This window comes from Apium graveolens, chromosome 6 (assembly GCF_009905375.1).
Source record: "Apium graveolens cultivar Ventura chromosome 6, ASM990537v1, whole genome shotgun sequence".
In the NCBI taxonomy this organism is placed as follows: Eukaryota; Viridiplantae; Streptophyta; class Magnoliopsida; order Apiales; family Apiaceae; genus Apium; species Apium graveolens.
In genome coordinates, this window is record NC_133652.1 from 2,908,775 (window position 1) to 2,922,463 (window position 13,689).

General features: G+C 39.2%; 1 protein-coding gene across 4 annotated transcripts; it reads left to right on the forward strand.

Annotated features, from left to right (window-relative positions):
• Nucleotides 1-320: 320 nt before the first annotated feature.
• LOC141666771 (uncharacterized) lies at nt 321-11,990 on the forward strand. 4 transcript variants are annotated; one of them, XR_012552355.1, is made up of 13 exons: nt 322-526; nt 1,356-1,614; nt 1,690-1,743; nt 1,821-1,877; nt 2,692-2,834; nt 4,510-4,578; nt 4,693-4,810; nt 5,088-5,169; nt 5,269-5,349; nt 5,590-5,903; nt 6,443-6,677; nt 6,766-6,923; nt 7,368-11,990. XR_012552355.1 is itself a non-coding variant. In XM_074472951.1 (13 exons), the coding sequence occupies exons 12-13, from the start codon at nt 6,877-6,879 to the stop codon at nt 7,993-7,995; spliced, it is 660 nt and encodes a 219-aa protein (XP_074329052.1). In that variant the 5' UTR covers nt 327-526; nt 1,356-1,614; nt 1,690-1,743; nt 1,821-1,877; nt 2,692-2,834; nt 4,510-4,578; nt 4,693-4,810; nt 5,088-5,169; nt 5,269-5,349; nt 5,590-5,903; nt 6,443-6,677; nt 6,766-6,876; the 3' UTR covers nt 7,996-11,990. The 4 variants fall into 4 exon arrangements, 1 of the variants encoding a protein (XP_074329052.1); XM_074472951.1 differs by having other exon boundaries at nt 327-526; nt 7,383-11,990; XR_012552357.1 differs by having other exon boundaries at nt 321-526; nt 4,693-4,840; nt 6,766-11,990.
• The last annotated feature ends 1,699 nt before the right edge of the window (nt 11,991-13,689 follow it).

Consider the following 13,689-nt stretch of genomic DNA (forward strand, 5'->3'; position numbering starts at 1 on the left):
GAATTCAATTCTTTAAAATTAACTGTATAAATATTCAACTAACTATCTTTTTTTGCGTAATTCAAGTAAGTATCTTTAAAGTTAAATAAAATATTCATTTAACACACTTACATATTATGTGTATGATAAAAAGCACATGTGAGAATATGGTTTAGTGGTAAGAGGTTGTATAGTTGATTGAAATAACCTGAGTTCAATTCCCACGAACCATATCTTTTATATAACTATTAAAAACAGAGGTAATTTAATCTTTTTAACGAGACTTTTCAATCTCATGATGTTGGGCTAGAAGAGAAATGTGAGATTGGGCCTGTTGGCTGGCTATCATATTTCAGAAAATCAGTCAATCTCTTCGATTAACCTAGTGAGAGTTGTTTGGCTAAAAGGGGCCGTTTTGTTCGTCTCTCCCCTCGTCTCAATCTCAACGATGAAGAACACAGAAAAAGTCTTTAATTTTCTCATAAAGATTAGATCTTTGGCTAAAAGATTCATTTTTTAGCATCTTTTTTCACATCCTAAGAAAATTGTATGTACTTCTTGATCTTGTTTTCTTTTGTTTGGTACCTTGTTATATTTAATCTTGATATGTTAGAAAATAGGCTTTTGGTTTTGGTGTTAAATTTTAGATCTTGTAAGCATAACCCATCATTTAAATCTCCATTCTTTGTTTTTTATGTTATTGTTAGTTGTTTGTTTGGAAAATTTGAAATCTTTATTGATTGAATTAGGTTTCTATTTAGGTTTTTTTTACTGACATTCTGTGACTTTTAGCTAATTTTAGTCTTTGTACAAGTAATATAGTACTAGTATATATATGAAAAATATTGGGTCTGAGGTTCTCACATGATACTAGTAGATTTGTGCAGTTGTGCTTCAAGATTGCTACTTTCGTGTTGTTTTCACTTTCCTAGTTCTTACCCCGGTTTAGTTCTTGGGCAGTTGTTTCTTTACGGAAACAACTGCTCTTGATTCTGCATCTTAAGAGTACCCCGGGATACATTTACAAAATCCAGCTGTTCGTTAGTTAGAGAGAACCTGTATATAAGCTAAGCTACCAAGACTCATATTAAATAGTTGTATCATTTTATTGTAAATATAGTTTTGTACTTCATCATCTTCATGATTGTGATGATCACATTTGAAAATATATAGAATTGTCAAAATCATTTCATATTTATTGCCTTTTTGTTACGTAGTAGTTTGCTATGTTATATCTTGAGTTTTTTAGTTGAAAAGTTGACATCTTTACACTGTTGGTTGTATAAGGTAATATCTTTTTGTAGTTATACTGATCGTAGTTCTGTTCTGATAGTAAAACTGTTTAAAATATGTGCTGATGTTAGTTTTCTGTCTAGGAAAAATACATATAAACTGGAGAAACAGTGGCTATAAAGAAGGTCCTGCAGAACAGGATATACAAGAATCGTGGCTCAATGATTCATCCAATGTAGCTCGTCTTAACCACTGTTTCTTTTCAACTACAAGCAATGATGAGACATTTCTCAACTTAGTTCTGGAATATGTGCCTGAGACCAATATATAGAGGTGTTGAAGCACTATAGCAATGCAACCCAACACCTGCCACTTATATATGTGAAACTTTACACATACCAGGTTTGTGTTTTTTTTAATGTAATTAAAATTGTCTCCACTTTATTACTTTCCTTTGACTAATAAATACTGTTCCAGTTTTTCAAGGGGTTGGCGTATATGCATATGGACTTGAAGCCACAGAACGTTCTTGTATGTATATGGTTCTTTTATACACTTAATCATGAGCTGCGACTTTAATCTTGATATGATTGTTGGCTTTTCTACAGGTTGATCCTCTAACTCACAAGGTCAAAATTTGTGATTTGGGAAGTGCAAAAGTTCTGGTATGCCTTACTTCTATTCGTTTTAGTAGCCAACAAGTAGATGACTAAATAGCCAATCATATTGGAGTATCATCATTGCTCTTGCTTGTGTTGCAAAATACTGGTTTCAAGACCTTAATAATGTTTTCCTTGTTAGTTAGTTTTATGCTCAAATTCTTGATTTGTTTTACTAGTGAATTTGTTAATTGATTAACAAACTAATATGTTTTCCTGTAGTGCTGCCAGCCTTCCACATTTAAGCAAAACCGAAATCACAGTAGAACAGAAAATTATGGAATAAGCTCTTAAAATGAACTTCGTAGTTATAATTTAAATACCAACATATCACTCTTGCTTTTATCATTAGCTTTATTCATGTTCCCTAAGGAATTCAAAACTGCTCAAACCCAAAACGGTTCTCTTTGCATAGAGTGCTGGAGACCGTGTCTCACATATTTTAAATATTAGTGTTGTGAATAAATATGTTACGACTGATTTTGAGTATGTAAATGGAGTGTAATCATTTTTGTGAACAAATATTAATACAAAGTCGTAAAGTGTATAAGTGCCAAGTGCGTAATTGATTTTGTTTACATAATTGTAGGCTAGGGTGTTCATGGTGAATGCACACAAAGATTTACTTGGAAATAGTGATGTATTAACCTTTAGGGGATATTTGATAAAATTTGAGAGGTGATGAAACTGCAGATCGGGAGAAATGGATCAGTACTGTGCTCTTTCAAGAATATTCTTAAAATACTGTAGTAGGAGTAAAATAGGCCAAAGTATAGCTTCCGATTTGGATGACTACTAATATCAATTATTCCTTTTATAGAGTGAGATAGTAACGCAAATTCCTGCTCCGAGGAGGATATTAGGTGCCTTGAAGCTGCTGGCACATAATCATATGATGCCATCCCCATAATAATGAAGAGAAGGAGTCCGAATTAGCACAGCAGTAGCATCATCAGGAGACCGGTAATACATCATCTTAATAACAGTTTGTTCTTCCCAATATATTATACTCTGTTGCCTGTTATACCTATTGACTTGAAAATTATATTACACTAAAACCTGATGCCAACTGTGGGATTGTTGTTTGGAGTTATGGTCATCGTTTTTGGACTGTAGTTTGGATTTGCTTGTGATGCCACTTGCATTTGTTTTTATTGCTTGCCAGTTCCATACTTGCTTAGTTTTGTACTTGATTGGTCATTGTTATTTCTGACTAGTCCTGTAGAAAATTTACAAATTTTATTTCCCTAGTTTTGTTGAGTATGTGGACAATTGCCGTAGATGGATGGGCTCCAAGGCCCACTTAAGGCTTTTTTTCTTCCCATACCAATATTCCTTAACACCTGAGATTGATATACTGGTGTGGCTAGTCTGAACCGCATAATTGCTGTCTTCTCCTGTATGTGATGCTGCTTAATTTTGTTTACAATGATTATTGCTCAATAAGTTTTTTTGTTTTTTTGCTAAATAATAATTATAATAAATATAAAAGAAGGGCCAAGTCCCACCTGCGCGCTAAAGCACAAAAGGAATCATGACGGAGAGCACATTCTTGCTTGGTCATGAAAATAGAATCAAAAGTCTTAAGCACGCAAACCCAAGAACCAGTAATCAAATATTAAAAATAAATAATGAAAACAACAGGTCCATTGTAGTTCGCTTATAAGAGCAAATAGACAATCATTCTAGGGAACAGACTCCTTAGTTTGCAGAGAAATACCCTGCACCTTTTCCTTGTGTTATAAATCCTGCAAGTTCTGACTATGTGAGGCGTGATTCTCACCCCCGCCCAGCTCCAGCCTGATGCTTTGTTACTTTTATCGAAAAGGCTTTTATTCTCGACATTGTTACATTTTCACAATGAGTTTAGTTAATTATGAATTAGTGAATTGACTTCTATATTATAGGAAATCCGGATCTTAGTGTATATTAATAGAGATATGGATAAAACTGTGCATCTGTCGAAATGAATTTAGTGTATGCAGTATGTGCTGACTTCGCTGTTTCAGGTGTCATTGTTAGCTCCATAGGAATGTGTATATTACATCATGGAAGGTTTGGATTATGAGTCAATTAATGAAAATGTAAAGAAGGCTCAGTATGCTGTCAGAGGCAAGCTGTATCTTCGAGCTTCAGAAGAAAGGAAAGAATGCGTGTCTTGTTTATTGACAAGTGCAACTTTTATGTGCAAGGCTATTCATTTTAGACCAATAAATTTAGAGAGAATATATAGGGCACATGCTTATCTTTGGAAGTGCTGAATTTCCTCTCAAGTTATATCATATCTCATGTATGAACTGCAATACACCTCAACAGAATGGCTTATGCACAGTTATATTATGCATGCGACCTAACAACATCATAAAGTTTCATCTTTTAGTGTATATACTAAACACTAATTAAATTATCGGGGCATTAGGAATTTCTTTCACTTGCATGAAAATTTGAATCACTGCCATCTTTACACTGGTATTCTTCTGCACTTCTATGTTCAATTATCAAGTGTACAGATGCAGTTGTATAAGTTCGCAGATCTCAATTGTTATTCATGGACATATGAGTTGTCCTTTATGACTTTGCAAGATGCATAATTCAAATAAAACAATATTTTTATGACCGGTGTACTGATTCTATGCAGCTAATAATCTTCACAGTTGTGGGGAATCCACATGCTCCAGGACAGAAGCCTCTCACATATTTCCGCCAGGTTTGGCAGTCTTAATTGCACCATTTGCATGTTTTAGCAAGTTAGTAATAAGTGGTGATACTTTCTTTGGATTTTACTGTATTTTATAGTTAAGTTATCAAGTGCTATTTACAGGTTGTTGCTCTCTGTCAAGCACCGTTTTTACTCGATGATCCTAATGTAGGGCTTGTATTCTCTGCCAATGCCATTGCAAGAGCCGAATATTATTTAGGACTCACCTCGGGTGGTCTAGGTATAAAAAGATCTGGCTTCATTTTTTAATGTAATTGGTTCCATCTCTTTGACAAGTAAATGTCTACTTTTTAAAGCTCTTGAAGTTGGATGGTTTATTAATGGTCCACATCACCAGACTCTGATACTGATATGGATTGACATATTGTTAGAAACATTTCTTGTCTTTTGAGCTTGCTTTTGCACAAGGCATAAGTACTACTGTTATATCCATTTTATCAAACAATGAATTAATGTTAATTATTCATATGGAAGCTCATATTTTTATATGAATATAGGTGCATGCAGCGACTCACGTGGTCTTCCTGGAAATAAGGAAAGAAGTGGAGAGTTCATAGAGAAGCATGATGGATATCCAAGGTGACAAACTTTCTGTACCATTTTACCAAGTATGCCTATTAAAAGTGATTGTGTTAATTTTTTTTCTCCTTTATGTGCATCAATGACATTGATCCAAAGCTTATTATACATCTCAACGATGGTGCCAGCAAAGGTGTAATGCGGATCTTGCAAACCATTATCCGAGGTCAAGGAGACTGGGTAATTAATTATTTGCTAATACTCTGCGCACGTATTTCCTGTCACCGGATATGTTTTGTTAGTATTTAAATAAACAAACTGCAAACAGTGGTTCCATGGAATAGTGATTCATTCTCATTTTCACATGTTCCCCCCTTGATGAACTATCTTGTTTATGCTGGGCTATTATGCTCATAACTTTCTTTTTATATCTTATAGTTTTTAAGTTCTTCAGGCTTTGTAGAACTTGTTTGTTTGCAGATTTTAGTTCCTGTTCCACAATATCCTCTATATTCAGCTGCCATTGCTATATGTGGTAGTTCTCTTGTTCCAAACCTGGAGGAGACAGCTAACTGGGGTCTTGATATACAAAACCTTCGCGAGTTAATAGCAGAATCTCGTGAAAATCTGTGTTAGAATAGATTCTAATGAAGTAATGGAATCCAGATTGAAAGAACCTGATACTTGAAACCCAACTCTCTTCTGTTTACCAGAGCTCTCAGTATTCTGAGCCCAATCAAACTGTGTTGGAAGCCCAAACTAGGGTTGGTACTGGGCCCACTTTTTAAGAGCAGGTATTAAGTGTGTGTGTGTATCTTTATTCTATATGTAAACTATCTTCAGTCCATGCTATGTTTATGTTTTAGTGTTTAAGTTTCTGTTTCTCTCTTCGTTACTTGTGTTCCTATCCTATGTGTGTTAATGTCCTAATATCATGTTTCTGTCACCTATGATTGTAATTATGCGGTATCATTCGAATAGTTTGATAATAATAAAATACTATATTAGCTTTTTTTTTTAAAATATGATTTTAATAGAATAGTTATATTAGGATTGATTGAACCTTGCCTGTGTCATTTCTGGTTTTGTATGTAAAACGTGTTGATGTTTAAGTTGGATTTGAGTTCTGTTGGACATTGCTACCTCTCATAAAATGAGCGCAATGTGAGATACTGCTCTGACGTTCATAGTCCAAGCTAGGATCACAATTTAAGAGAATGCTAGACTTGATTAACTTGGCGCACAGTAATTTGCGTAGGCTACTGATTAGTTGAGTCCTATGATGCCGTCGTATTAAATGGGAACGAATAACTCAATTGGCCGCAATATGTAGGCAATGGTACATCTGACATGAGATGTTCTTAGAGAAGTTTTAGCAGGCGGCCATCTTGGGTATGTGGAAGTTCAAGGTGTTCTGCGAGATGTTCTTTCACTGAACAGTGAGAACACGTCAGCAACTGTTACAGAGTCGTTACTTTCAGCCTTCTTGATAGGTCAACCTATGAACGGGGACGGGGAGTCTGATCGTGAGCTGAAAGCATATTGCCCTGCATTCGATAATGAACTTGGTAATGCTTCAGCCACTTAATAGTTTTGGAGTGCCTTTTGGTTGATATAATTATGTTGTCGTGATTATTTTTGTGTGCCAACTATCAGGTTCAGTGCCAATTGCAGATGTTAGATCATCGACTCATTGTGGCGAACCATGTGATGGATATACCCGTTTCTTCTGAAACACACTTTTTGTTGCAGCTGTAAGATCCTGTTATGATGAAGCATGTTTGCTTCATGGTGTGGATTGGATGCAACAAAAGGTATCTGTTCTGTGCTTTAGTTCATATATGGTGGCTGTACTGCTGCACTTGGAGTCTGATCTGAGTGCTAGATATTTGAGCATTCCTAAAGTTATTTACCTGGTAAAAGGGATTAGCCTAATAATATGTCTCTTAATTTCAGACCTGCATGTTTCTAAAAAATTTCATTTTTGGTTTTGGCACCATTATTTGTGTCAAGTTGCATTTTCCTTGTTCAGAAGTTTTGAATGGAAATTATGTCTAGATTCGTTTTATTGGACGCTGAGCCTAGATTTGTCTTATGGTTTTGACATATGCCAAACACTATTCATGCTACAAATGAAATATTAATGTAACAGGCAGAAGAACAAACATATTGCGGAAAGTATAAATTTTGGTCTGTTTTAGTCATGATGGTATCTCACATGCTTAAACACAAGTTTTAAGTGTAAATTCTTCCAAAAGTTTGTCATTGTGCAGGGGCCCTCAACCACCACTACCACCAATAATCCTCCGATCCATAGCCTGGTACTTTGCCACCATTGTCACTGCTGTCAGAGCTCGTTACCTCGAGCTTATCTATGTCAAGATAATTCTCTTCGTCCCCACTGGTGGTATTACCACCAGTGTCAGAGCTACCACCAGTGTCAGAGCTTTCACCATCAGAGGCGGCAGGTGGGAGGACAGCTGGGACAGCAGCGGCAGGAGGGATGACAGCTGGGATGACAGCATTGGCAGGAGGCATGACAGTGGCAGCAGCAGGGAGGACAGCTGTGACGCCAGCAGCGGCAAGAGGAAGGACAGCTGGGATGGCAGCAGCGGCAGGAGAAAGGACAGCAACTTCTATCTTCGCTCTCTTAGCTGCATTATCAATAGACACCAGCTTTCTCTTTTCCTGTGCAGACATAGGAGGGAGGACAGCTGGGACAGCAGCAGCAGGAGGGGCGATAGCATACTTCTGTTTTGGAGTTTCATCATCCTGCACAAAGCAGAATTAGGCAACAACAGAGTACCAACATCATCACCTAACTTCTTTCAGGGATCTTCTACAATCTATAGTTTTCACAGAGTACCAACATTATGTTGGTGCTAGCAAGGCCAGACAACAAGCCTATGACGCTGGCAGCACAAGGCAATAACAAGCATTTCCTTGCCAGAGTTGGGAACTTAGAGTTTTCTCTTTACCTGAGCAGACATAGTAGCAGGAGGGAGGACAGCAGCAGCAGGAGCAGCAGCAGGAGGGACGATAGCATCCTTCTGTTTTGGAGTTTCATCATCCTGCACAAAGCAGAATTAGGCAACAACAGAGTACCAACATCATCACCTAACTTCTTTCAGGGATCTTCTATAATCTATGGTTTTCACAGAGTGCCAACATTATGTTGGTGCTAGCAAGGCCAGACAACAAGCCTATGACGCTGGCAGCACAAGGCAACAACAAGCATTTCCTTGCCAGAGTTGGGAACTTAGAGTTTTCTCGTTACCTGTGCAGACATAGTAGCAAGAGGGAGGACAGCAGGAGCAGCAGCAGGAGGAGGGACAATAGCATCCTTCTGTTTTGGAGTTTCATCATCCTGCACAAAGCAGAATTAGGCAACAACAGAGTACCAACATCATCACCTAACTTCTTTCAGGGATCTTCTACAATCTATGGTTTTCACAGAGTACCAACATTATGTTGGTGCTAGCAAGGCCAGACAACAAGCCTATGACGCTGGCAGCACAAGGCAACAACAAGCATTTCCTTGCCAGAGTTGGGAACTTAGAGTTTTCTCGTTACCTGTGCAGACATAGTAGCAGGAGGGAGGACAGCAGCAGCAGGAGGGACAATAGCATCCTTCTGTTTTGGAGTTTCATCATCCTGCACAAAGCAGAATTAGGCAACAACAGAGTACCAACATCATCACCTAACTTCTTTCAGGGATCTTCTACAATCTATGGTTTTCACAGAGTACCAACATTATGTTGGTGCTAGCAAGGCCAGACAACAAGCCTATGACGCTGGCAGCACAAGGCAACAACAAGCATTTCCTTGCCAGAGTTGGGAACTTAGAGTTTTCTCGTTACCTGTGCAGACATAGTAGCAGGAGGGAGGACAGCAGCAGCAGGAGCAGCAGCAGGAGGGACAATAGCATCCTTCTGTTTTGGAGTTTCATCATCCTGCACAAAGCAGAATTAGGCAACAACAGAGTACCAACATCATCACCTAACTTCTTTCAGGGATCTTCTACAATCTATGGTTTTCACAGAGTACCAACATTATGTTGGTGCTAGCAAGGCCAGACAACAAGCCTATGACGCTGGCAGCACAAGGCAACAACAAGCATTTCCTTGCCAGAGTTGGGAACTTAGAGTTTTCTCGTTACCTGTGCAGACATAGTAGCAGGAGGGAGGACAGCAGCAGCAGGAGGGACAATAGCATCCTTCTGTTTTGGAGTTTCATCATCCTGCACAAAGCAGAATTAGGCAACAGAGTACCAACATCATCACCTAACTTCTTTCAGGGATCTTCTACAATCTATGGTTTTCACAGAGTACCAACATTATGTTGGTGCTAGCAAGGCCAGACAACAAGCCTATGACGCTGGCAGCACAAGGCAACAACAAGCATTTCCTTGCCAGAGTTGGGAACTTAGAGTTTTCTCGTTACCTGTGCAGACATAGTAGCAGGAGGGAGGACAGCAGCAGCAGGAGGGACAATAGCATCCTTCTGTTTTGGAGTTTCATCATCCTGCACAAAGCAGAATTAGGCAACAACAGAGTACCAACATCATCACCTAACTTCTTTCAGGGATCTTCTACAATCTATGGTTTTCACAGAGTACCAACATTATGTTGGTGCTAGCAAGGCCAGACAACAAGCCTATGACGCTGGCAGCACAAGGCAACAACAAGCATTTCCTTGCCAGAGTTGGGAACTTAGAGTTTTCTCGTTACCTGTGCAGACATAGTAGCAGGAGGGAGGACAGCAGCAGCAGGAGGGACAATAGCATCCTTCTGTTTTGGAGTTTCATCATCCTGCACAAAGCAGAATTAGGCAACAGAGTACCAACATCATCACCTAACTTCTTTGAGGGATCTTCTACAATCTATGGTTTTCACAGAGTACCAACATTATGTTGGTGCTAGCAAGGCCAGACAACAAGCCTATGACGCTGGCAGCACAAGGCAACAACAAGCATTTCCTTGCCAGAGTTGGGAACTTAGAGTTTTCTCGTTACCTGTGCAGACATAGTAGCAGGAGGGAGGACAGCAGCAGCAGGAGGGACAATAGCATCCTTCTGTTTTGGAGTTTCATCATCCTGCACAAAGCAGAATTAGGCAACAACAGAGTACCAACATCATCACCTAACTTCTTTCAGGGATCTTCTACAATCTATGGTTTTCACAGAGTACCAACATTATGTTGGTGCTAGCAAGGCCAGACAACAAGCCTATGACGCTGGCAGCACAAGGCAACAACAAGCATTTCCTTGCCAGAGTTGGGAACTTAGAGTTTTCTCGTTACCTGTGCAGACATAGTAGCAGGAGGGAGGATAGCAGCAGCAGGAGCAGCAGCAGGAGGGACAATAGCATCCTTCTGTTTTGGAGTTTCATCATCCTGCACAAAGCAGAATTAGGCAACAACAGAGTACCAACATCATCACCTAACTTCTTTCAGGGATCTTCTACAATCTATGGTTTTCACAGAGTACCAACATTATGTTGGTGCTAGCAAGGCCAGACAACAAGCCTATGACGCTGGCAGCACAAGGCAACAACAAGCATTTCCTTGCCAGAGTTGGGAACTTAGAGTTTTCTCGTTACCTGTGCAGACATAGTAGCAGGAGGGAGGACAGCAGCAGCAGGAGGGACAATAGCATCCTTCTGTTTTGGAGTTTCATCATCCTGCACAAAGCAGAATTAGGCAACAACAGAGTACCAACATCATCACCTAACTTCTTTCAGGGATCTTCTACAATCTATGGTTTTCACAGAGTACCAACATTATGTTGGTGCTAGCAAGGCCAGACAACAAGCCTATGACGCTGGCAGCACAAGGCAACAACAAGCATTTCCTTGCCAGAGTTGGGAACTTAGAGTTTTCTCGTTACCTGTGCAGACATAGTAGCAGGAGGGAGGACAGCAGCAGCAGGAGCAGCAGCAGGAGGGACAATAGCATCCTTCTGTTTTGGAGTTTCATCATCCTGCACAAAGCAGAATTAGGCAACAACAGAGTACCAACATCATCACCTAACTTCTTTCAGGGATCTTCTACAATCTATGGTTTTCACAGAGTACCAACATTATGTTGGTGCTAGCAAGGCCAGACAACAAGCCTATGACGCTGGCAGCACAAGGCAACAACAAGCATTTCCTTGCCAGAGTTGGGAACTTAGAGTTTTCTCGTTACCTGTGCAGACATAGTAGCAGGAGGGAGGACAGCAGCAGCAGAAGGGACAATAGCATCCTTCTGTTTTGGAGTTTCATCATCCTGCACAAAGCAGAATTAGGCAACAACAGAGTACCAACATCATCACCTAACTTCTTTCAGGGATCTTCTACAATCTATGGTTTTCACAGAGTACCAACATTATGTTGGTGCTAGCAAGGCCAGACAACAAGCCTATGACGCTGGCAGCACAAGGCAACAACAAGCATTTCCTTGCCAGAGTTGGGAACTTAGAGTTTTCTCGTTACCTGTGCAGACATAGTAGCAGGAGGGAGGACAGCAGCAGCAGGAGCAGCAGCAGCAGCAGGAGGGATAATAGCATCCTTCTGTTTTGGAGTTTCATCATCCTGCACAAAGCAGAATTAGGCAACAACAGAGTACCAACATCATCACCTAACTTCTTTCAGGGATCTTCTACAATCTATGGTTTTCAAACTATCAATAGTAGATGTAATTTATTTATAATTTTACTTCCAAATGTACAGAAATCCCAAGTGTTTGGGAACTTCAAGAGTTTTAAAATTAATTGAATAAATGATTGTATCATACTATCAATAGTAGATGTAATTTATTTATAATTTTACTTCCAAATGTACAGAAACCTGTTTGGTAACTTCAAGAGTTTTAAAATTAATTGAAGAAATGATTGTATCAAACTATCAATAGTAGATGTAAATTTATTTATAATTTTACCTTCAAATGTACAGAAACCCTAAAAATTGAAGAAATGATTGGATCAAACTATAATTAAGTGTTACCCGTACATCAACACCAGCGCTCGCGTATTCAAACTGAACTAGCAGATTGTCAATCCATATTTCGCCTTTCTAAAATTTTTTGTAGATCAATACTTAGTTAAAAACACACCCAAAAATAGATTGCTCAACATGAACTAGATTTATATTGAAAAGGATTTTTACCACAAGGCTCGTGAATGCGAGTCTGCACTCACTTTCTGAATCGAAAGTGAGTGCACACTCGGTAGGTCCGGTAATGGTGATTAGTGCATTTGGTCCTAGATTTAGAGCAATGCGTATGGTATCGGTGGTAGATTGAGAGGAGATTCCGCTCACAACAATAACCATGATCAATGATCGAGAAGGAAGAGAGAGAGAGAGAGACGCAGAGATAGAGAGAGAGACGCAGAGATAGAGCAGAGCGAGGGAGAGAGAAGTGAGAACCCGCTCTTTTTAGAAATAGTGGGCAGGGGGGCAACTGGGGAGGGAAGTTGTTATGTAAGTTAAAATTTTAAATTTGCTTTGCCTTGCAACAAAAGCTACCCTCACACATAATTAACACAACACGTTTATCTATAATTTGTATTTAGACATGTCAATTGATTTGTGTCGTATTTTTTAGAGTTCGTCTGCTTTAATTTCGAATCGTTTCGTGTCATATTTTACGTACAAAATCGATTATTAATGATAATTAAAATATTTAGAAATATTTTGCATGGTTTGATAAATAAATTAGTGCTGGCAGCTATTGGCCATGACAGATAATTGCTGATGTGGAAGATGAAATCGAAAAAAGCTTATGGGTTTAAATGTGGCCAGGTTACCTAGAGTTCAAGCTGAGTTGCTTAACTGGGGTATAGATATAGGACTCTCTTCAATCCAAAATTAGTTTAATGGTGTTTGGGAGAATTATTTTGTTGGTTTGTGTTTCTCTGCATAATTATGGGTTTGACTGTGAGGAGGTCTTGGTGAGGTTTAAGATGGAGGTTGGGTGTTTTAATGGTGTTGTTGAGGAAATTTGTAATAGAGTTCATTTTTCGGTGTTGGGGTTGAGTTTGATTAACTGGAGAATGGTTTTTGGTTGTTGGAATGATCGTTTTAAGTCTGGGATGAGGAGGGGTGATGGGACCTTAGTTAGGAGTTATAGGTTGAAGCAGAGGACTCTTCTGTGTAGTTTATGTAGGCCTGGAGTTTTTGTCTGGGACCTTTTAGTTTTGAGCTTTTGCTGCTGCTGTGTTCTCGGGTTTCGTCGAGCTGGTGTTGTTCTGAGTAGCAGTTTTTTTGAGTATTTGAAGCTGAGAGGGGTGATTGCAGGGGTTGGTTCTTCGTAGCTCGGTTTTTTGGTCGATGTTCTGGTTTTTCTTGGCCTCCATTATGACTTGTTTGTTCTCGTTTCAGGGAGAGTGTTTCACTATTTGTCGGTCTGTTCTTTTGTGTGTGCGTGAGTGTGTTCGGGAGGGTGGGTAGTTTTTTGGGTAGATTTGTTTTAGGTTTGTTTATCTGGTGAGGGGTAGAGTTGCTGAGTTTTGGCAGATTCGAGTCTATTCGGAGGTCCTACAGAATTTTCGAGTTGCTGCGGCTTCGAAGATGTGGTTGCTGAGTTGGCGTGATTCTCTGT

Bases quoted from the DNA above. Each gene is read 5' to 3' on its own strand.
- LOC141666771 (XM_074472951.1), top strand. From the start codon at position 6,877: ATGATGAAGCATGTTTGCTTCATGGTGTGGATTGGATGCAACAAAAG. The intron at 6,924-7,382 runs GTATCTGTTCTG...GTCATTGTGCAG, and splicing joins TGGATTGGATGCAACAAAAG to GGGCCCTCAACCACCACTAC.